Below are 22680 nucleotides of genomic sequence, written 5' to 3'. Positions count from 1 at the left end.
TATTTATTTCATTTCTTATTATTTTCATTTTCCTACAATATATAATTATATAAAATTGACATAATAATGATGATTTATAAATATTTATCATATTTTATTCACCATAAAAAATACTAAATAACAAAAGAATAACTTCATAAATAAAATACATTGAAATTAATATGAAATGATTATGTTAATAATCATTTAAAAGAATTAATTAAAAGAATAAATAAATACATAATATGAAAGAGAGACGATTATGAAAGAAGATAGAAAAAGATCAAAATAGAAATATATTTTAGAGAGAATTACCGTATAATATAAGATAATAAAAGTGTAACTAAAAATAAGAGATGAATAATAAAAACGAAGTATTGATTGATTAAAACTAAATAAATGTTCAAGTACCAGAAAGATGTGATAGTATCAACTTCTTGAAGAAAAAGAGTGTAGGTGTTTATATTATTCGTTATAAACCCTTTAAAAAAATAAATAAATTATTAAATAACAAAAACTCTTTTTATTTCTTACAAAGAAATAAAATTATTTATTCATTGTATTTTTGTTTTATTAAACTAACTTTCTTCGACTCTCTTGTTCCTTACTTTAACTTCTGTATTATCTAATCTTTTTGAAGTTATATACATGTTTTGTTAAGGAATTTAAAACAAAACACCATTTAAGAAAAAGGAAAAGTATTTAAAATAATAAATTCTACAATTAAAATTTATATCCTTTTCATTATTCGTTAAAATAAAATACATAAAAAGACTTTATAGAATTATTGATGAAACAAAACACCAATTTACCTTCTAGTCCATACCTGATTTGGTACGAATATGACTATATAAAAACTAATTATGAATCTAATAAACATAATATTATAATGTTGTTTGTCTTGATTGTATTTTCATGCATTTGCTCAGCTTATACCTATGATGAAAATGATTTCTTATCTTTTGACGATTTTCTTGATGAAATTGATGATATAACTGATACTACTGCTAACACAGGTAACCAACAACTTAAAGTTGGTGCAATACCTACAACTACACCTAATAAAGTTTCTAATACCACTGATTCTGGAAATGCTACTAGTACAAAAGTAGGTGTTACTAGTAATAGTAATAAAAAATCACTCAGTGAACAGGTAAAGCAAGCACTGGATAAAGCAAAAGGTGCTAATATAAATGCTAAAAAGAGTAAAGCACCTAAACAACCACCTTTAGGTAGTACTAAGAAACCTGTCAATAAGAAAAATCCAAAAGCTACTCAGACAACTAAAAAATAATTAAATAACATACCAAAAAGGAAGGAACAGTATTAACTTAGTGATTCACATCAAGCTCACTTTTATTTATAATTTGGTACTTTTTAAAAATTGAAAATGAAACAAAAATAGAGTAGTTGAAAATGACTTGTTGAAGTAATAACCATTTTAAATCCAAAAATACCTTTTCATAAACACTGTATAATTATCATAAATAAGAATAAACAAAACTATCTTAACATTTTTTAATTTAATACTCAATAATAAATTTCATTTTTTGTCAAATTAACTTAAAAAATGAATTTGTTATCAAGAATTACTTCATGCAAATTGGGAAGTTAATTTTTTAACGAATCGAAATCATTTTTACATAAACAAATAATAATAATTTTTTGTTAATTATAACAATTAAGTTTATATCCTTTTTCACTTTACAAAGACAAAATATGACATTCAATTTACACCATCAACACTTAAGCTCAAAAACCCATTGAGTACCTTCTTTAGAGTGTTTGACTATTCAGTTATTATTAAAACTAATTCAATCTTTTTAATTGAATAAACTCCTTTTGCTTTATTCATAACTTTTGTAAAATAATGTTGATAATAGCTTTAGACTATATTCCATTGTCTACTAAATCATTAACAACCAAAATAACACACCACACAACTTTTTATACTTAATTCTTTTGTATTTTTCTTGGATTAGTTAATTTAAAAGAATTTTCTCTTTAAATAAAAAAGAACATAATTTTAATTAACTCTTTTAACACACCTTTGTTTATTACTATTCATCTTTTACTCAATAAATCGCATTACTTTCATGTTATCACACTTTTATAGATTTTGTAAGACATGTTTTTCTAAAAATCTGTTTTCTAATAAAGTCTGTTTAGAAGAATATTCTTAATACTGATGACAAGGGTATTGGAAGTGTTAGCAAAATGATGCTCAATTTAAGAGTCAGACATTTCATAATTGATTTTTTATAAAATAGCTTTAATGTCAGTTAATAAATAATTAATACAAACAGAATATCAATATATTCTAAAATATGACAACAACAAATTTCTTTGTTATGTAAATTTAAGATGAAAGAGAGTGATTATAAGCATTATTTGCTATTGATTAAATACATGAATGATTTATAATAAAAAGTTTCTTTTGATAAATTCTTTTTAAGTAATTCATTTGTTAATTGAAATAGAAAATTTTTGATTCGATAAACGAACGTTTCAAATACAACTTGAATGTTTTTGAGACTTATTGAGTGAATATACTTTTACTTTTATTAATTGAAGAAGCTAAAAAATATCAAAAAAATTTTTGAAAGAAAAAAAAGGGTTTTATAAAATAAACAAATAAACAGCTTTTTGAAATATTTAATTAAAAAAAATATAAAAATAACTAAAAAATGAAAAGAAAACTCAAAAATCAGTTATATTATGCAACCATATCCAGGTATGGAATACCCATTTATGAATATGAACGCCGCACCATTTTATACAGGATTTCCAATGCAACGATTTCCTCAAATGCCAATAATGCCACCCAATAGACAATTTCCACCGTACGTAATTCCAGAACCAAATTACCAAAACAGTTATTTTACTGATGTGTATCAAAACAATTTACAAGAAGAAATGATGAATATTAGTGAATTAATTGATAATTATCCATATGTTTCAATGGATACAGAATTTCCAGGATTTTCAAGTAGAACATCTTGTAATATGCAAGACTCAGTAGATCCAGATGAGCATTATTCTTTTTTAAAAGGAAATGTAGATGAATTAAAAATTATTCAAGTTGGTATTACATTACAAAACAAAAAAGGACAATATCCAGATAATGTTAGAACATGGCAATTTAATTTTCAATTTGATACTGATAAAGATGAATCATCTGTTGATTCAATTCAATTATTACAAAAGGCGGGTATTAATTTTGGTAAATTTAAAAATGCAGGTATTTCAGCTGAAGATTTTGGAGAAGCGATAATGGCATCAGGATTAGTTTTAAATGAAAATACACATTGGCTAACATTTCATAGTGGATATGATTTTGGGTATATGCTTAAATTGTTAACATGTGAAAAATTACCTTCTACTGTTGATGGATTTATTAAAAAATTAAGAATCTTCTTTCCTAATATTATTGACCTTAAATATGTTACTAACCAAATTAGTCAAACTTATCATGGTAGTTTACAAGCAATTGCTTCTAGTTTAGGAGTTCAAAGAATTGGTACAATGCATCAAGCTGGTTCAGATAGTTTAATTACAGGAGGACTTTATTTTAAATTAAAAGAAAAACATCCAGAGTTTGATGATGAAAAATTTAATGGTATATTATTTGGATTAAATGACGAATATGAATAAGTAAATATCATAAATAAATTTAAATAAAATAATAAGAAATATTAGCCTTGTATTGAAATTTATTTTGATTTAACACAAATAAGAAGGATGGTTAATGATTTTTATTATAAAATTATAGGATTTTAATATTAAAAATATAAATAAAAAATAATCATTCAATTTAGTAGTTAGTTTAAAAGAGTTTTGAATGTTTGAATTGTTCACATTTTAATTGAATTTGAACTGGAGTCATTTCAAGATTATTTGCTATTTGTAATTGAAGTTTAGGATCCATTTGATTAAAATAATCACATAAATCACCATCAATAACACCAATACCAGGATAATTTGTTCCACGATAAGAATCAAATGAATTTGAAAGTAATGGAGAATAATTATTTTTAATTTCCATTTCTAATTTTGAAAAGAATTCTACATCTTCTCTAAAATTAAATGGTATTAATACACCAATACGTCCCATTAAACATGAATAAATAATTACATTTTTATTTTCTTTTATTTGTTCTTCAAAAGTATATTCATTAGTATTATCTGTTATTCCTTTCCATATTTCATTAACAGAAACAGAAGTAACAACATCTCCAACATACCACTGAACTATTTCATTTGACAAAGGAATAATATCAGTTAAATTAAGTTGGTTTGAATTTGTATTAGTTTCTGTAATAAAAACACTTCCAAGTTTATCAAATCCAATAGTAGAAGTTTCATCTAAAATTGTTGAAGCTGTTAAACTATGCCAAATACGATCTTTTTCAGTAATACTTAAAATATTAGCATCTGAATCATAATTAACATAAATAAATCCTGTAGCAACTGTTCCAACAACTATTTTATCTCCAATTACTTCTAATGAATTAATAATTGATGGAAATCCATCTAATTCACATTTTCTTATTAATATTTGTTTTCCTAAATCATATAATCTAAGTGTAGTACCAATACCTGCTAATAGTCGTTCTCCACACGACGTTAATGCATGACATATATCTTCTACTGGTGTTTTATGAATTAATTTAAATGTTTTAAGGTTATAAACATTAATCCAACATTCTCCTTTCATTTTCTTATAATGTTTAACTTGTGAAGAAATAAAACATTGTTTCTTTTTAAATGAAACATGTGCACCACAAATTATTGCTTCATCAGTTTTAAAATATGATTTAAATATTGAGTTATCAATAATTCCAACTTCACTTGCCCATTTTCCATCTTCTTGTAAGTCAATACCAATCTTTCTTTCATTAAATTCATTTGTCTCATTATCTATAGTAGGATTATATAAATTACTTTTATTATCACTACATAATACTGTTGTTGGAAAATAATTTGATTTAATTACTTTTCTTGGTGTATATAATAATGGTTGTTCATCATATGTAAATCTATCATCTAATGAACCAATTGCTATAACTGTTAATTCGTCATTTGTAATTCCTGCAATAGACTCACCAGAAAAATCAGTAATAAATGGTGCTAGTGCTTTTAATGGTTGATATGAAATTGGTGTAAATTCAATGCGGGAAAAATATGAATACATAAAAATCATTGTACTTGATGACATAATAACACCAATATTTCCACCAAACTCATATTGTCCAAATACAACAGGATCAGTTCCAATTAATTTACACCACATTAATTCTGAATTTTTTCCAATAACTTTATATCCATAACAACAACCATCCTTCATTCCTATACCAAGGAATAAAAATGGTTCTGATATCTCATTAAATTGTGTCAGTACTATTGATTCTGCTTCACCTTCAACAGTAATATTTGTTTCAAGAATTTGAAGAAATTTACTTTCTTTTTCTAATGTTAAAATATTAGCCATTCCATTATCACAAATATATGCAACTTTCTTAGCTTTTCCATTTTCAAAATCACCTAATGCCATTGCAATAATATTACTTCTTATAATTCTTCTTTCTACTTCAGCTAATTTCTTTGTTTCAGTATTATATTCAAAATATACAATTTCACATTTAGATTGTGCATTTTTTAATGCAATAACTACTTGACATGAACTTGATGTTCCCACTAAAATCGTTCGTTGTGCTCCTGGGTCTTGTTCTGATAATTTTTCATTTAAAATTGTAATAATTCCGTGTGCATGAATTTGAACTAATGTCCCATCTATGAACATTCCTGCATGTAGTGTTTGTACATTAGGTCGAATACCACATTCAGGACATTGTTTTAATGCATCAGGAAGAGTTTTCAATACATATGTTTGATTTTCTAATCCAATAACAACATATTGATGTGTTTGTTCATTATATGGTTTTAATGTCCAGATATTTCTTGGATGTTGTAATGATAATGACATACATTCATCAGGATTAAGTCCATGAGTTAATATTTTTAATGAACTTCTACTTCCTTTTCCAACAAAAGCTCTTATTTGCAATACTTCATGACTATCTACAACATCAATTGATGTTAATGGATGGTGTGAAGAAATAGAAGTAGAAATATTAAAATACAATGATTGTGGTTTATAAGTAGGTGATGATTGAATTGGAATTGTGAGTGGTGGTACTTTTAATACAAGATGGTTTTGTGACTCAGAGGCACTGAAAATAATATCACCATTTATTGACCAATTTACTGAAGGTGGAATAGTATCGAAATACTCAATTGTAGATGAATTTGGAAGAATTCTAAAAAGATCACCTAATTCATTTTGAATTAATAATACATTTTGATTATTTAATGGAACAAAGAGAACATTAGTGATATGAACAATAATATTTTCATTCATTGTTTCTCTATGAGGTAATAAATAAATAGATGGTGTATAATGATTGTAAATAATAATTTGATTATTCATAGTTAAAGCAAAAGAATTTGTACTAACTTCTATTTATATAAATACATAATTTATAATTGAATATAAGAACAAACTAAATATTGATTCAGTTTCATTATTAACTTCTATGTTTTTTATTTCTTGAGGTGAATTATTACAATCAAATACTTTAACATATTTCTTTTTTTCATTTATTAAATAGACTAATGTTGCATAACAATTATTTCCAATTGATACAATTCCAAAACAAACACAATCATCAATACTCACTTCTTCTTTTAAAAATGTACCATTTTCTTCTTTAAAATAATCAAAACCACCTTGAATTGCACCTGTAATAAATGAACTATTTTCTTCATCAACAGCAAGATACCTTGATTTAATAAATCTTTCTGTTTTTTTTTCAAGGTCAATTCGTTGTACTAATTTAAATTTAAAACCTTCCATTTGAATAATATTAATCGCATCACATAAAGCAATTATAATATAATCTGTTTGATTACTTGATAAATTCTTTAAGCAAAGAACATTATTAACTGTATTATAACTATCTAATTGTACAAACAAATCTAAAACAATATCATTGTCATTTGAATCTACTGTAATAAATTCTATTTTTCTTTCTGCTTTAACAACTACAAAATCATTTGATTCTTTAGAACGAATATTTCCATTACAACATGAAGTGATAGCAGTTGGTTGAATTAATGTATAATCAATAAACTGCATTAATAATTAAAATACAAAGTTCCTTTTTTCTCTTTTTACTTCTCAAGAATAAGAAACAGTTAAAATGTTTTTTATTACATTATTTTAATTTTAATAACCATTTGAAAACTTAAAAAAAGAAAGAACTTATAATTAAATAAAGGAGCAATGGATACCCTTGAACAATATGTTCTTGAACCAACTGAAGAATTTATTTCTGATAGTAAGAGATTTATCACTAAATGTAATAAACCAGATAGAAAGGGTTTGTTGAATAATTAATTTATTCATCAAAAAGAATATTATTGTATTAATTATTCTATAGAATACACAAAAACAATTTATGCTGTTTTAATTGGGTTTGCAATCCTTGGTTTTTGTGGTTACATCATTAAATTGATCCATATCCCAATTATCGAAATTTTAATGTCCTCTTAATTTTTCAATTGATGAATGACCATTTTAATTTTTTTTGTTTTTCTTTCATTCTTTCTTCTCCTCAAAAAAAATTCATCACCATTTCTTTTTTCTTTTAAATTTTTTTTTAGTTTTATTTTTTATATTATTTGTATTAAATCGTTTTATATAACAAAATAATAATAAATATGTTATTTAAAACAAGATAAATACCAAAAAGAACTTTGTTATTCCATTAAAATTTCAAGATTTGGTTTGTCAGGTAATGTTGGATAAAGGATGTAAAGCATAATCCCTTGTCCAATTGAAAAAATACAATAAAAGACAACTAGGAAATGAGCACTATTTGTGGTTATTACTTTTGAAAAAAAAAATTAACAAACAGAAGAAATAATATTGAATACCAAAATTGTGACCTAAAGCAAAATAAGATGCAGATAAAGGAAGGATAATTGCTAATACTGTATATCCTAATGTATAATGTTTTCTTAATGGTAAATAAATAAAAATAAGAAGGAGAAGTGGACAAAGAATATGTAATACTTTATAAAAGAAAGAAGCTGTTTGTGTTGTTGGTAAGAAATGAAGAACAGTTTCTCCAAAGATATATTGAACTAATATTAATGATGTAAAAGAACGATTGAGAAATGGTTTACGTTCTGCAAAGATTGGTGTTGGGAAAAATGGTGCATTATTAAAATATCTTAATGTTCCAATTAATGATAAGAAAAGAAATGTTACTGTATAAACTGACATTAAAGTAATTGGAAATATATCAAATTTAATTGAACTAATGAAATGTAAAGGAATCCATATCATCCACATAATTAATACAATAATGTACATTCCAATAAATGATGGAATACAACTTAATGTTAATGAATCAATTAAAAACGATGTCCATATAAGTTGTAAATGATTTGTTAATTCTATACATGAAACTCTATTAAAAGTAATATCAAATGAATCATTATTTTCATAACTAAGCATTCCTTCATTAATAAGTAAAGTTATTAATGACATAATTCTTACAAAAAAAGAAATTGATATATTTGATAATACAATTACTCGATATAATGGCTCCATCCCAGTGTAACATTTTTTGATAGTATTAATATCTAAATGAAGACAAGCCTTTGCAAAGTTCATATAAAATATTACAACAATTTTTTAGTTCTTCTTTTTTTCAAATAGAAAGAACAGAAAGAAATATTAGATTTTATTTATAACATATTCTGTTATTCTTCAAATTTAATTCGTTATTTATTGTGAGAAATAAATTAATTCTGATTATCTACTATTTATATTTTTATTATAGTGAATAATGAGAATCCAATAGTTCTTTTATACTCTTTATCTCTTTTAATATGCTAGTTTTTTAATTAACTCAAACTAAATAATCCTTCATTTAAGTTATTGACCCATTTTTACAAAAAAAATAAAGAAAAAGAATGTTATATTTCATTTATTATATTATTTTGATTTAAAAAAAAACTATATTTATATATCATTCTGGCTCTGTACTTTCTTCTTAAAATTTATCAATTGTTGATAGAAGTTATTTTTTATGATTAATATATCTTTCACATTATAAAATTTCAAGTCTTTTATAAATAAATACTAATAATTGTATTTAATGATACTTTTTTTCTTAAATACAAAACAAACTTAAAAACAAAACAGAGATTTATTTTATATAAAAGATAATATACCATAACAAGATTAGTAATTTGATTTTAAAACCTTAATTTTGTTTTATAATTTTATGTCATTTAATTGATATATTATCATGTTTAAGTTAAAAAGTAAATTAAATAAAAAATATAATTGATTATTCAATAAACATACATAGGACTCATTCTACTAATTTAATAACTAACTTCACCATCAGTTAATTCATCATTTTGACAAGTAAAAAAGTCAAAGAAACTCGATGTTTTTGAGTCTTTACTTCTTCTTCTTGATGGTGCTTTATTTATTTCAAAAAAGTCAGGAGAAAGACTTTCAGAACTTGAAGACTTTCTTCGAGAGGCATCAGACAATTGTGCACAGTTCATTGGTAAACCAAAAGAGTGACACAAAGGAGAGAAATGTCTATTTGGTGATGTTTTATTAAATGCAAAATAATGAGGGTCTTTAGGAGAAAAAGAATAATGTTCAGTAGGTATGGTTGGAGAGTATAGTGTTTTTGGAGAAATACTTCTAGCTCGAGCAGAGTGACTTTCTAAAGGAGAAGAAATAAATGGGGAATTATGTTCATTTGATTTAATTTGATGGAAGAAGGTATGTTGAATCCAAGGAGATGAAACAAGGTCATTAAAAAAAGGAGGGGTAATAGTACTAACTAGTGAGTTATATTTGTTAATCCAACCACCAACACGAATACAACCAAAAGAAGCATGATCTAATTTACCTGCCATACTTTCGGGAAGTTTAGTTTTTGGATGTGTTTTTAGAAATATTCTTGAAGGTTGTGTTAAATCATAAACATCTTTAAGCACATTCTCTGTAATATCAGAAAATGTAACACTTGATTCAATAAAATTCTTTAATAATTGACATCCTTTTTTCTCAGCAGAACCAGTAAATAACATTTTTCTGAAATAAGGATTTAAGTTATGATGAATTCCATCAGTCATTACCATTACAATGTCATTTTCTTTTAATTCAATTTTACCTAAAACACCATCAACTACCCCTGGAATGTAATTTTCAGTACTCCCTAATTTACCCCCACAATTTCTTGTTTCTCCAATTTTTGAAAGTATTTTTCCACATAATAAATTAACTTCTTGTAATTCACTATTATAATTATATGCACTACAATCACCTATACTACAATATACTCCATTATAACTTCCTGTTTCTAATGGAACTATTGCAATAATTAATAATGTCGTTGTTCCAATATTTAATAAGCTTGAGTCAGATCTAAGAATTGCTTCATTTGCCTCTTTGACTGCTTTTAATTCTAATTCACCAACATCTCTTATATTTTCACATTTATTTAAACAATTCATTGTACTAAAAACTGTATCTATTGCTATTTCTGCAGCTTTGCATGAAGCAACTCCCCATCCACAACCATCAGCTACTACATAAACAGCACTATTTTCAAATAATTTTAAACCAATACGATCACAAATTGGTTCACCTGTTTTTTGACCATTAATTATTGCATAATAACTAACTGTAGACATACTACAATATTCATCAATTGTACTAATTTTATAAGGAACATTTGTTGATTGAATTATATTTCTCACAATGACTCCAATATTCATAATTTTATTCTTTGGTAATGATTTTATCTGTGAATTAAATACTGAATCAAATACTTTTTCACGATGTTCTCTTTCTTTATGACTCATGATATGAGAGTATCAAGTTAGTCTAGTTGATTACATCAAATAACTTGATACCCCTTCTAAATATATCAATAAAAGTTCTAATTTTAGTATTTTCAACTGAATTTCATATAAATGAAAATAAAAATAAAACGAGAAGGAATTGATTACAACAAATTTTATTTTTTCCTTCATTTCTCAACATTTAAAACTTTAATTATCCTATTATAAAATAACTATAAAAAACTTAAAATAAATTTGACAATTTTCATCTTACAAATTATCTCTTACATCATCATCTTTTTTTTTTTATCTTTTTCTTTTATTAGTTGACACTACTATAATCATATGATTGAGTAATATCTTCTGTAGTAGAATCATTTCCTTCTTTATCACTTTCATTTTTTCCTTTTTGACTGGGTTGTTGTGATAAAAAATCTGTTAGTTTTACTCCATTTAAAGACTCTTCGTTTAGAGCAAGCATTTCAGGAGTAATAACCATTATTCTCAAACCTTTTTGAAATTGTTCTTTTACAACAGCATCAAGACGTTTTCCAAATTCCATTAAAACACTTTTTTCAAGAATAACTTTTGTAGGAGATTCCATTTTTTTAATTCTATACATTTTAATAGTTTTTCTAGCAGAACGTGTTCCTTTAAATTCAGGATTATATCCAACATTAATTAACATTTGAAGATAACCATTACTTACTTCTGCTTCTTTTGATCTTCTTTCTTGTTTAGGATTCATTGGTGTAGTAATAGTATCAACTCCAAATCGATGTTGTAATTTTCTACCTTCTTTTTGGATATCTTCTTGACTAACACAAAGTTCATTTTCAATAAATAACTCATCAACACAATATAATTTAATTGTTTTTTCTGCATGTTTTGTTTGTTTAAGTTTTGCACTAAATCCAAATTCTCTAATCAAAATGTATAAATATCCATCAGCCAATGTTGCCTCTTCATCTCGGGATTCTCTTTTTTTAACAGTTAAATGAATATCTTCGTCTTTCTTTAAGTTTGGTTTCATTAAATTTTTAAAGGATCTTATAATTTAAAAAATTTTTATAAAAAACTATATTTTTTGATTAATTCTTCTCTAATTTCATTTTTTGTTGTTATTAAGTCAAAAAGGAATGACAACAAAGATTTTTTCTACTTATGTTATAAATTTTTAGATGAAAAGTAATTTTACATGGAATTGGATGGATGTTGGAACAATTAGAAAGTAAAATGGAATTGGAAGGCAATCTTTGAAAACTATGGGAATTATTTATCATCAGACCCTTTTGGAATTTCATTTTTTGATGGAAGGGAAGAATCATTTACCCTAAAACTTTTACGTTCACTCCTTTTTGGTGAGCTACTACCAGAACGACCTCCAGAACTTTTATCTCTTCTTGACTTTGAATAAGATGATACACTTCTTGACCTATTATATCTTCTTCTACTAGATCTACTTCTTGATCTATTATGTCTTCTATTACTTCTTGATCTATATCTTCTTCTACTAGATCTGCTTCTTGACCTTCTTCTAGAAGAACGACTTCTTGACCTATCATAACTTCTTCCATGATATGAGTGTCTATAACTGCTACGATAATGGTCTCTTCGTTTTCTATCTTGTGGACGTGATATTTGGACTACAACAATTGACCCATCAATTTCTTTACCATTCATTTCATTTACTGCTTTTTCCGCAGTTTCTTCATCATTAAAAGTAACAAATCCAAAACCTTTTGAAGCTCCATCTTTATGAGTTGCAACACGAGCTAAATAAATTAAATTCTTATTCTATTTCAATTAACAAATAAATGAAATAAAAAAAAATTAACCAACAATTCTTTATTTCTCCAACTGATGCAAATACTTCTTTTAATTTATCTTTGTCAGTATTTAAACTCAAATTACCAACATACACTTCTAATCGATTCATTTTTTGAATAAGATTAACCCTTAAGGGTTTTTTATTACTTTTTAGTTTTTCTCTTTTCTTATAAAATAAAATTAATAAAAAATTAAGTTAAATTGAATAATTCTTTCATTCCATTTGTACAACAAGAATTCTTATTAATTTAAACACTTCATTATTTGTATTATTCAAATCATCATTATCAATCCCTTTATATTTATTTGATATATTAACACATCCACTTTGTGAAATTGTAGTTTTAGCTACTGAAATAAATCCATCAGGAAAACCTATTTCACATAATCTACCAATTTGATTTGTTTCTCTATTAAGAAAGAAACAAGTTGAAGGTTTATCACCTCTTCCAAACCAACGAATAGGAGAGTCAATTCTTTCATTAGATTCTAAAGAAAAAATGAAATGGCTTTTATCTTCCATTCTTTTTCCAGGTCTTGAAATAGACTTTCTATTATATCCTCCAAAAATATTTCCTTTTTCATCAAAAAGAATTATATAAAGTGATGGTTTATTCATTAATGATCGTTGAAAACATACTACATTTTGATCATCAATATCACTATCAAAAATAATATTCATCTTTATTCTTCCTGTCCATTCTCTCATTTCATTCATAAGTAATATCATTTTTTTTTCATACAAACTTTTTTCATTTGTTTCTTCTATTTTAACTAATTGTTGTTCTTCTTGGATTGTTTCTTCAAATTTTATTGATAATTTTTTTTTTAATTCTTCTACTTCTTTCTTTAAAAGATAATAATCTTTCATTTTTACTTCCATTTGTGTGTATTTCTTTTCAACAAAATCAAGACGATTTTTGCATTGTATAAGTTCATTTTGAGTTTGGATGATAATTTGTTGTAATTCAATGATTTTGTTTAAAAGTTCTTCATTCATGAAGGAGTAATAAATGAAAATTAGTTTTTTATTATTTTTTTTTTCTTTTTTTTTGTAGAAAAAATTAAAAAAAAAAATAATAAGATTTTTTGTTATTTTATTATTATGAGTAAGTTTATCAATTTAATTTCCTCTCGTTGTTCTAATACTATTACTAAACCTATTATACAAGAATTTGATTATGTTTATATATCTATATCTATTTGTGATGTATTTAATATTAATGATATCGAATCTTTTCTCAAAATTTGTATTCCAACAAAAATGTTATGTATTTTTATTGAAGGTATTGTTCCTCTTGCTCTTCTTCGTTCAAGAAAACATAAAATACTACACTCAATTGACTTTGATAATTTAATTAAAAATTTTATTCAAAAACATCCTTCAGTAGAAGTTATTCTCTCTGATAAGTTAGTTTCTGGTGATGCAAATCAAAAAGCTCTTGATTTTGTTAGAAAACAATTAGAATGTATGAATTGCCCATTAGATAACACTCATTGTTTTATATCTAATTCAATGCCTTTCCAATTTCTTTCACTTCATTTACCAAAAAGTGTTATTTACATTCCATCAGTAGGAATAATGTTTGACTTAATCCCAACAGCATTAACATTATTAGAAAGTTATAATATTGAATTAATAAATCATAATTTAACTCAATTAGTTGATGATTTAGTTGTATTATCTTTAATAACTGAAAATGATGTGATTCCACAAGAAGGAGAGATTTCATTAGATGGGTTATTACGAGAATATCAAAGAGAAATTAAGACACAAGCAATAAGTTCCAATGGAACAATATCAAAACAGTTCATAGGAAAAATTTTATTAAGTACATTTCAACATCAAATTGAAGACATAAAAAAGAAAGAAGTAGAAAGAGGTAGAAGATTAATTGGAAATGTAGAACATGAAATTGATCAACTTAATTATCAAAATGATCAAGTAGCAAAAAAATTAAGAAAAGATTTAATAACAATTCGAGGAAGAAGTAAAAATGCACATACAGCACAATATGTTAAATGTTTAAATACTATTGCTTCACAAAAAGATGTTGAATATGTTTGTCAAATGTATTGGAAAGGAATAGAGTGGTGTTGTATTTCAACTTTTAGAGGAATTCCTGATTGGGATTGGTTTTATCAATTTAATGCACCACCAGAAATAACTGATTTAATTCAACCTTGCTCATCTAATTCATTTAGTTTAGGAAGGCCAATACATCCTTTAATATACCAGATATTAATTAGTTCATGTAAATCAAAACTCCCAAATGGATTAGAGTGGTTAAACACAAGTCAATCAGAATTTTATGAATATTTTCGTAATCCACAACAAATGGATATTCTTCAAATCATTAAAATTATTACAGAATCAAAACTTTTTCAAGACTTAAACAGTATTCATTGGGGATGGCATGAGTTATGGTCAACAAAACAATATGTTAAAGGAACTCTTATTCCTAATGAATGTGATACTTCACAACCATCTCAAATAGACATCATTGTTAAAGGTTCTTTTCTTTCATATAAAAATAAAAACATTGTAGAAGGAAATATTATTCAATGTTTTAATAAAAAACATCAAGAAGATAAAGAGTTACCTTTTAAATATGGATTTATAGAACCTTGGTATTCAAAAAATTTTATTTTTGAAAGTTGTTCTATTGAAGCTCCACAAAGAATATTACAATTTGATTATAATGAACGAAAAAGAAAACATGAAGAAATAAAAGAACCTATTATTCCACCATTTACTTATTAATTCTTTTAATTACTAAAATTTGAAAATAACAAATAATTCAATTTATTTAGGAGATGAAAATGTAAGATTTAATGAACTTTTAAAGAATGTCTTTTTCTTTGGATCTTCACTAGACTTTCTTGTTTTTAATAATTTAAATAATCCTAATTCTCCAGTCATAGATTTTGACAAATTTTGTGTGTCAACTAATTGTGCTACAACTGTAAAAATATCACTTCGATATTCTTCATGTTCCCAACATGAATGAATAATTTTAGATAAAAGAACATCTTTTTGTGGAACTTCAGGCATTGTATATGAAGCAACCATATCCCTAACTACACTAAGGTTTTTAACATCTGGAAATGGATGACTCCAACAATACAACTCCCATAAGATCATTCCAAATGAAAAAACATCACTAGCTTCTGTGAAATGATTATTTAAAATAACTTCTGGGGCAAGCCAATATGGACATTCAACAACATTACATGGTCCACTTTGGTCTTCTGGAATAGTTTCTCCAAAGTCTGTAAGAGCACATCTTTTTATTTTTTTATTTGAGTCTAATTCTACTAATATATTTGGTGTTTTTAAGTCTCGATGAATATGTTTTATAAGATGAAGTTGTTTAATTCCATTTGCAATTTGAAGACCAACATCTCTAACTTCTTCATAACTCAGAGATGGATAATGTTCTATATATTCGAATAAATTACCATCTTCAAAATATTCCATAATAATCATCATTGGACATTCAACATAATTATAAACTCTAGCAAGGTTTTCGTTTGGTTGAAATTGAATTGAATAAACTTCATGAATAAACTCTCCAACTCGTAACAAATATTCTTCAACAGATGATTTAATTCCTTCCATATGACACATACTAATATCTACATTGATTTCTTTTATTACTACCTTCTTTTTTGTATCATTTCCAATATGTCCAACTGATATAATTGATGAACTTCCTCGTGTTAATACCTTTTCTTGGTGAACATCTTTTACGGAAAGACAATGACCAACAACTTCTTTTAAACATATAAATAAAAGGTCTAATGCAAATAATGGTAAAACAACATAATGTTCTTTATTGTCACTCTCAATTTTCTCAAATACTTTATTTTTAATTGAATTTTTAATTTGTTTTTTGTTGAATAAGAATGGCTTGTCTTTTGTAACACAACAACTACACATAATATGAATATCATATTGTATATCAAACCTATTTGATAAAGTAGTTAATACATGTTCTATTTCTTTAAATAATTTCATTGACTCTAATGTCATATCATCTCCCATGAGATATCTTAATCTTAATGATAATTTTTGACGAGATTGAGAAAATACAAAATACATAAATATATCTCCACAGTCTACTCGTTCAGAACATATAATTCCTCTTTTCCAAACAACAATCATTTTGTAATAAATAGATAGATAAGCTAATAATTTTACATACATCTCTCTTGGCATTAATGAAAACTCATAAACTCGACCAATTTCTAATTCCATTTTATGATATTTAGATGGCCAGAAATTTTCTATTGTAAACCCAGCTGTTAGTGAACTAGTATTAAATATTAAGTAACTTGGTTGTTGCTGTTGATTTTCCGTAGTTGTGTCTGAACGAGGTGAATTTAAAACATTCTCTTTATGTGAAGAAGATATAGAAGATTCAGTTTGGAGTGGGAGTGTTCTAAGTGACATTCTTTTTGATCCAATAGAAAAAGAAGCTCTTGGTTTCCTTGTTGGTCCAATAGAATGGGTTTGATGTATTAAATTAGAGTTTGATTTTTCAGAGTTTTCTTTTTCTAAAGATGATAAATTAAGTCCCGGACTAGTTATTGGAGATTGGTCTGATGAAAGAGAGTTAGGACATCCATTTGATAATAGATGGTCTGAATAATATTTCAAATACGACATTGGAATATTCATTTTTTTAAAGAACTCATCATCAACTAATAATATAACATGAAGAGAATGCATTAAATGTAAAACAAAATGAAGAGAATAGGAAGAAACAGACAATGATTGTTGTAAAGTCATAACAGAAACAATTCCATTTTTTGTTTTAACAGTTGCCAAGATACTTCTGATTTTATCCATTATAGAATAATCAACTAAACAATATCTATAACCATCTAAAGTAAATATACCTTTTCTTTTTAAAGAATTAATCATTTTAGAGTCATTTTCTTTTGGGAGTTCAAAATATCTGAAAATATTACATAATTCTGATATTCTAAGAATTCCATTTTTATATTCAAATGATTTAATTTCATGAAGTAAATGATCTATAATAGTTTCTTTATGTTTATTTTTTATAACTTGTTCTATTACTTCTTCGACATTTAAATTTATCTCTTCGACTTCCCCATTTGACTTCTTCTTTTGGATTAAATCAATTACTTTTTGGTCAGTATTTGATTGTTCAATTATTTTTTTAATACGTTTACCTGTTTCTTGTTCTCCACAAATAAAAATCATTCCAAGATAACAATATTTATATGATTGTTCTTCAAATATATCTGGAGCTACAGAAATAAAATCTACATCAAAAGAAGATCCATTATAAGTTAATAACATATGCTCTAAATTACCTGAAGAATAATTTGTACCATTTAGTATTGCAATAGAAGACATTATGTCTTTTCTAATTGTATCACTACCAGTAATAACAACATCAATATGTTCAATAATATTTTTATTCTTTTCTAATTGTTGAATTGAAACATCACAAAATGGTTCTAATGAACGAGGATAAAATATTAATGGATTTCCTATTAAAGACAATACCTTGAGATTTTTTAAAGAAGTCATTTGTCTTGGAAAATATGTTATTTTATTATTTTTTAAATTTAATGATGTTAAGTTTGTTAGTCCTTGAAATCCATAAGGAAGTCGTTCTATTCCACAGTCTGTAATACTTAAATCTTCAAGTGTGACTAGTGATGTAATATTAAATGGTAATGATTCTTGCTTAGTAATAGAATTAATAGATAAGAATTTAATCATTGGCAATGTCTTAATAATGAAGTTTAAAAAAGAACTTGAACAATCATGAGCAATAATTCTTTGTACTGAAGGAATTGTTATTGGAAAGATTGAAGAAAATCCTGAAATAACAAAGGTTTGGAGGGATGGAGCATGAAGTCGTACTAATGGATTATATGAAATATTAAGAGAGTCAAGTGACAAATATTGTAACATCGAAAGATGACAAATATCGTTATTAGCCAAATTAAGATTTTTTAAATTAGTAATTGATGTAATTGATTCATCTATAACAGTAAGATGATTATTTTGAAGATTAAGACTAATTAATCCAGTAAGAACAGTAATTTCTTGTGGAAATGAAGTTAAATGATTATTAGATAAATTTAATGATGTTAATGATGTATAATTATTTAACATTCCATCATATAATGGGAAATATACTAAATTATGATGAAATTCAAGAGAATATTTTGATTGTAATGATTGTAAAGTGAAGAAATTATAAGTATAAGGATTAATTATAGTTGAAAAGAGATTATTTAAATGTAATTTTGTACATGGAATTTCAATTTGTCCTTCAAAATAATTAGTATTAATAAATTCATTCTTATGAATTTGAAGATAAGAATAAACACTAGCTAATCCATAAACTTGAAATGGAAGAAATTCAATAAATCGTTTAGAATAACAATGATAATAGAAGAATTTGATTAAATGATTATTAAATTCAAATTGATTTGGATTTGTTTGTATTAACATAAGAACACATGCTAAATATAATATAAAATATTTATTAAAATCTCGTTCAGGTGTTTCAAGAAATGGAAATTTATTCCATACAAAGTTTTTTAAGAAAAGATGTACAAATCCATCAAATGTCCTATAATGAGAGTCTGTCATTAGTTCAATTAATGAACAAACAATATTAACTGAACAATCAAAACTTTTATTTGGTAAAAGAACACATAATGTTTCTGGTGTTTGAATTAATAATAATATTTTATGTATCATTTGAAAAACTGTGTCTATTTGATTAGAGTAACATTCCATTGTAGAGTCGAAGAGTTGAATACATTCATTTGCATTAGATGTATATGAATCAAAAAGTCTCATTTCTAAATCTTTCATTGTTTTATATGTTTCATTATCTTTAAGAGCAATATCAGGAAATGTTATAAGATATTTTACAACATTAGAAATACTAGAATTAAAAATAATTGGAGTTGGTGAATTGAGAGAGATACTTGAAGATAAAGAGAATTGAATAATTTTAGATTTATTTTTTGTTTGGAAAGCAACATAAGGAACTCTACTTGTATCTGAACATTCAATACCTTCAACAATAGGTGCATTAATTTTATATTGTTTAGATGTGGAGTTTGATTCTGTTCCATCAAAAGAATAACCAATTCGTTTATATTCAAATTGAACTATATCATTCAAAGTATTTTCATCGAAAATTTTTGATTGATATTCATTAAATGGTTGATACTGATATTGAATATGAACAAATTCTTTATCAATAGAATCAAATGGTTGTTTTGATCCAAAAAATAAATGAGTAAAATTTCTACAAAACACTACCAAGCCGTATAATTGATTTCTTTCTTCAATTCTAAAACTTGCAATATAATTAATTGGTATTTGACCAATCGTTGAAATTATTTGTATTTTACTTGAGTCATCACAATTATCAGGAACAAATTTTATTCTATAATTCGTTAAAAAGAGTTTACCATGTTCCCATGAATCAAAATTAAAAGAATCATCTTTCATTTCATGTGTTGTAATATATTTGAATGGACAATAAACATCATTATAACAATATTCAATAAATTCTCCTTCATATTGCCATGTACTTTCAAATTGTATTATTTGTTCATTATTAGATGGTGATGATAATAATGAAATTAGAGATATAACACTCTTTCTATTAATCATCCCTTGACACAAACAATTTAGAAAATAACTTGCACATTCTTGTTGCATTTCTTTATTCATTTTACATTGATCAATTAATTCATTAATAAAACTAATTGTATAATCAAAAACTGCCCTTTTTATTTCACCTTTTTTACCTAGTGCATTCTCTTCCATTTGAATTAATTCTTCTTTTTTAATATTTCCTTGTTCAATATATATTAACATTTCATTATAAACATCTTCTTCAATAACTGGATTAGGTAATGATAGGAAAAAATGTTTCCATAATAATAATGCAATTCTAATAGAACCAATTTCATAGAGATTTGGATAATTCCCTTTATTTAACTCATTAAGAATCATCAAAACAATATGTAACTCTTTATAACTCTCTTCACTTATTTTTTCTAATTATAAATATCATTGGTATTTAAAAATAAAAGAAAAACAAATTAACAAACTAAATAATTGACTACCAATGTCTTGAGTATTTATAAGTTCCATAATAAAAGGAATATCTTTCTCTTTAATACCTCTAAATTTCCATTCCATTTTACTAACATTAAATTTAGTTGTTTTATTTTCACTAATTGAAGTAATAATTGAAGAATATTGAGATAAACCATTATCTTCAAGTAATTCAAGTTTTTCTTTAAGTGGTAATTTATCGAATGGAATAGTAGTTTGATATTTTAAACTAACTAAAATATATTTTTGGATATATGACTGAATTAAAGGGATGTTTTGAAATGTTCGATCTCCTAATTTAATTTTAGTAATTTCTTCTCCAACAATAATATATTTTTCATTCTCATTATTTGTTATTTCTAATTCTTCATTTTTATGTTCTTCTTTAACACTATCAACTTCTTTAATTTCATTTTCACCATCATTATTTTCATTTTTAGGAGGGATGTATGGTGTAATCATTCCCATAAAACCAATTCGTGGTGTTTTAAACATTTGATTCAAATTAGTACCAAATTTTTTAATTAAATTTCCTTTTTTTTCTGAATGTGATGACTGTACAGTAGGTGTTGGTAATTCATTACTCTCTTCTAATGAAACTTTTCTTTGTTTATCACTACGACTTAATGATGGAAGTTTTGACTATTTAAATAATTAATAAGTTAAATAATACTTAATAAAATAAAGAACAAACGAATTGTATTGAAGTCATTCGACCAATATGACCTCCCTTGCTATTTTTCATTAAATAGCAAAAAAACAGATTAAAATCTAAGAAATTTGTGAGTTGTACAATTTTTTCTATTTTATCTTTGATTTTCAAACAAAATTGATTAACTGTCAGTTTGCAAAAAAATTCCTCACATCTTTATTTTTATTCCATCGTTCTTACTTAAAAAAAACTCTAAGAAACTAAATGTTCTCCCTTCAATACAATTTAAGATTTCATATTAATTAACTTTTTTTTATTCAAGATCCTTTACTATTTATTTCCTTTCTTTTATCAAATCACTATCAAACCTAATGAAACTGACTACCTAAAATCATGAAAGGCAATCTTTTCCAGAGTATTCCTGTTAAAGCAACAAGTCTGAATTTTTCTATTCTATTATTTTCTTCCGAATAACTTTTTGAAGTCTAAATAAATTTTAATTATTAAAATTGTTATTTGTATTAATTCTAACTAATTACTCCCTTTTGTAATATTTTCCTATATTTATCAGAACACCCTTCCATTCTATTAACGGATTGATTAATTATTATTCTTTTCTTTATTATTATTGTATCGACCTACTTTAACTTCCTTTCATTTATTCCTCTTTAAATTTATATACCTATGTGGTTAGTGTCTTTTATCAATTGAGGTATTATTATGACTGTTATGTTTTAAAGTGTTGTTTAATATCACATAAGAGCAAATAATAAAAGTTGGTACTTCAAAGTTTTATATTTTGTTCAATTTAATAAATAATACTAATTAGACTCTCTGAAAAAATTTTTCTTCTTGTAAGATAGCTTTTGTATATAATTTCTCTGTTAGTGTCATACATTATTTCTTTTAAAGAAGAAATTACTAAATAATGTCTTGTTGCTTTTTTTCTTTATGTTTTTTCCCCCAAATCATAATACACCTTTTATCAATTAAAAGATAATAACTTTTTATGTTATATTTGAGAGATTCTTCTTAAGTCTTAGTAACATTAATACTCTATAATCAATTTAAAAAAAACTGTTTTATTTGTGTCTCAATATCTTTTAAATGATGATATTAGTCATTAACAAGTAAATTG

At 25.0% G+C, this 22680-nt stretch overlaps 11 protein-coding genes across 11 annotated transcripts; 4 read left to right on the top strand and 7 right to left on the bottom strand.

Moving 5' to 3' along the window:
• Positions 1–769: 769 nt before the first annotated feature.
• On the top strand, positions 770–1273 carry ENU1_122880 (hypothetical protein; the record flags this gene model as incomplete). Its single annotated transcript, XM_008859873.1, has 1 exon — positions 770–1273. The coding sequence occupies one exon, from the start codon at positions 770–772 to the stop codon at positions 1271–1273; it is 504 nt and encodes a 167-aa protein (XP_008858095.1).
• A 1424-nt stretch (positions 1274–2697) lies between these two features.
• ENU1_122870 (CAF1 family ribonuclease, putative) lies at positions 2698–3633 on the top strand (the record flags this gene model as incomplete). Its single annotated transcript, XM_008859872.1, has 1 exon — positions 2698–3633. The coding sequence occupies one exon, from the start codon at positions 2698–2700 to the stop codon at positions 3631–3633; it is 936 nt and encodes a 311-aa protein (XP_008858094.1).
• A 172-nt stretch (positions 3634–3805) lies between these two features.
• ENU1_122860 (CPSF A subunit region protein, putative) lies at positions 3806–7177 on the bottom strand (the record flags this gene model as incomplete). The annotated part of the gene is made up of 2 exons (XM_008859871.1): positions 3806–6498; positions 6544–7177. The coding sequence occupies 2 exons, from the start codon at positions 7175–7177 to the stop codon at positions 3806–3808; spliced, it is 3327 nt and encodes a 1108-aa protein (XP_008858093.1).
• Positions 7178–7324: 147 nt separating this feature from the next.
• ENU1_122850 (protein translocase SEC61 complex gamma subunit, archaeal and eukaryotic protein) lies at positions 7325–7594 on the top strand (the record flags this gene model as incomplete). Its single annotated transcript, XM_008859870.1, has 2 exons — positions 7325–7421; positions 7482–7594. 2 exons carry the CDS (start codon positions 7325–7327, stop codon positions 7592–7594), a joined length of 210 nt encoding a protein of 69 aa, XP_008858092.1.
• A 206-nt stretch (positions 7595–7800) lies between these two features.
• Positions 7801–8722, bottom strand: ENU1_122840 (hypothetical protein; the record flags this gene model as incomplete). Its single annotated transcript, XM_008859869.1, has 2 exons — positions 7801–7901; positions 7957–8722. 2 exons carry the CDS (start codon positions 8720–8722, stop codon positions 7801–7803), a joined length of 867 nt encoding a protein of 288 aa, XP_008858091.1.
• Positions 8723–9441: 719 nt separating this feature from the next.
• On the bottom strand, positions 9442–10944 carry ENU1_122830 (hypothetical protein; the record flags this gene model as incomplete). Its single annotated transcript, XM_008859868.1, has 1 exon — positions 9442–10944. One exon carries the CDS (start codon positions 10942–10944, stop codon positions 9442–9444), a length of 1503 nt encoding a protein of 500 aa, XP_008858090.1.
• A 301-nt stretch (positions 10945–11245) lies between these two features.
• Positions 11246–11956, bottom strand: ENU1_122820 (hypothetical protein; the record flags this gene model as incomplete). Its single annotated transcript, XM_008859867.1, has 1 exon — positions 11246–11956. One exon carries the CDS (start codon positions 11954–11956, stop codon positions 11246–11248), a length of 711 nt encoding a protein of 236 aa, XP_008858089.1.
• Positions 11957–12195: 239 nt separating this feature from the next.
• ENU1_122810 (RNA recognition motif (RRM, RBD, or RNP domain) containing protein) lies at positions 12196–12862 on the bottom strand (the record flags this gene model as incomplete). The annotated part of the gene is made up of 2 exons (XM_008859866.1): positions 12196–12698; positions 12766–12862. The coding sequence occupies 2 exons, from the start codon at positions 12860–12862 to the stop codon at positions 12196–12198; spliced, it is 600 nt and encodes a 199-aa protein (XP_008858088.1).
• Positions 12863–12967: 105 nt separating this feature from the next.
• On the bottom strand, positions 12968–13753 carry ENU1_122800 (hypothetical protein; the record flags this gene model as incomplete). Its single annotated transcript, XM_008859865.1, has 1 exon — positions 12968–13753. One exon carries the CDS (start codon positions 13751–13753, stop codon positions 12968–12970), a length of 786 nt encoding a protein of 261 aa, XP_008858087.1.
• A 471-nt stretch (positions 13754–14224) lies between these two features.
• ENU1_122790 (hypothetical protein) lies at positions 14225–15517 on the top strand (the record flags this gene model as incomplete). Its single annotated transcript, XM_008859864.1, has 1 exon — positions 14225–15517. The coding sequence occupies one exon, from the start codon at positions 14225–14227 to the stop codon at positions 15515–15517; it is 1293 nt and encodes a 430-aa protein (XP_008858086.1).
• Positions 15518–15559: 42 nt separating this feature from the next.
• ENU1_122780 (leucine rich repeat-containing protein) lies at positions 15560–21635 on the bottom strand (the record flags this gene model as incomplete). The annotated part of the gene is made up of 3 exons (XM_008859863.1): positions 15560–20829; positions 20884–21532; positions 21585–21635. 3 exons carry the CDS (start codon positions 21633–21635, stop codon positions 15560–15562), a joined length of 5970 nt encoding a protein of 1989 aa, XP_008858085.1.
• Between the last annotated feature and the right edge of the window lie 1045 nt (positions 21636–22680).

Source organism: Entamoeba nuttalli (genome assembly GCF_000257125.1).
Source record: "Entamoeba nuttalli P19 unplaced genomic scaffold asmbl_5176, whole genome shotgun sequence".
NCBI lineage: Eukaryota > Evosea > Mastigamoebida > Endamoebidae > Entamoeba > Entamoeba nuttalli.
This window is presented reverse-complemented; position numbering and strand designations above follow the sequence as displayed.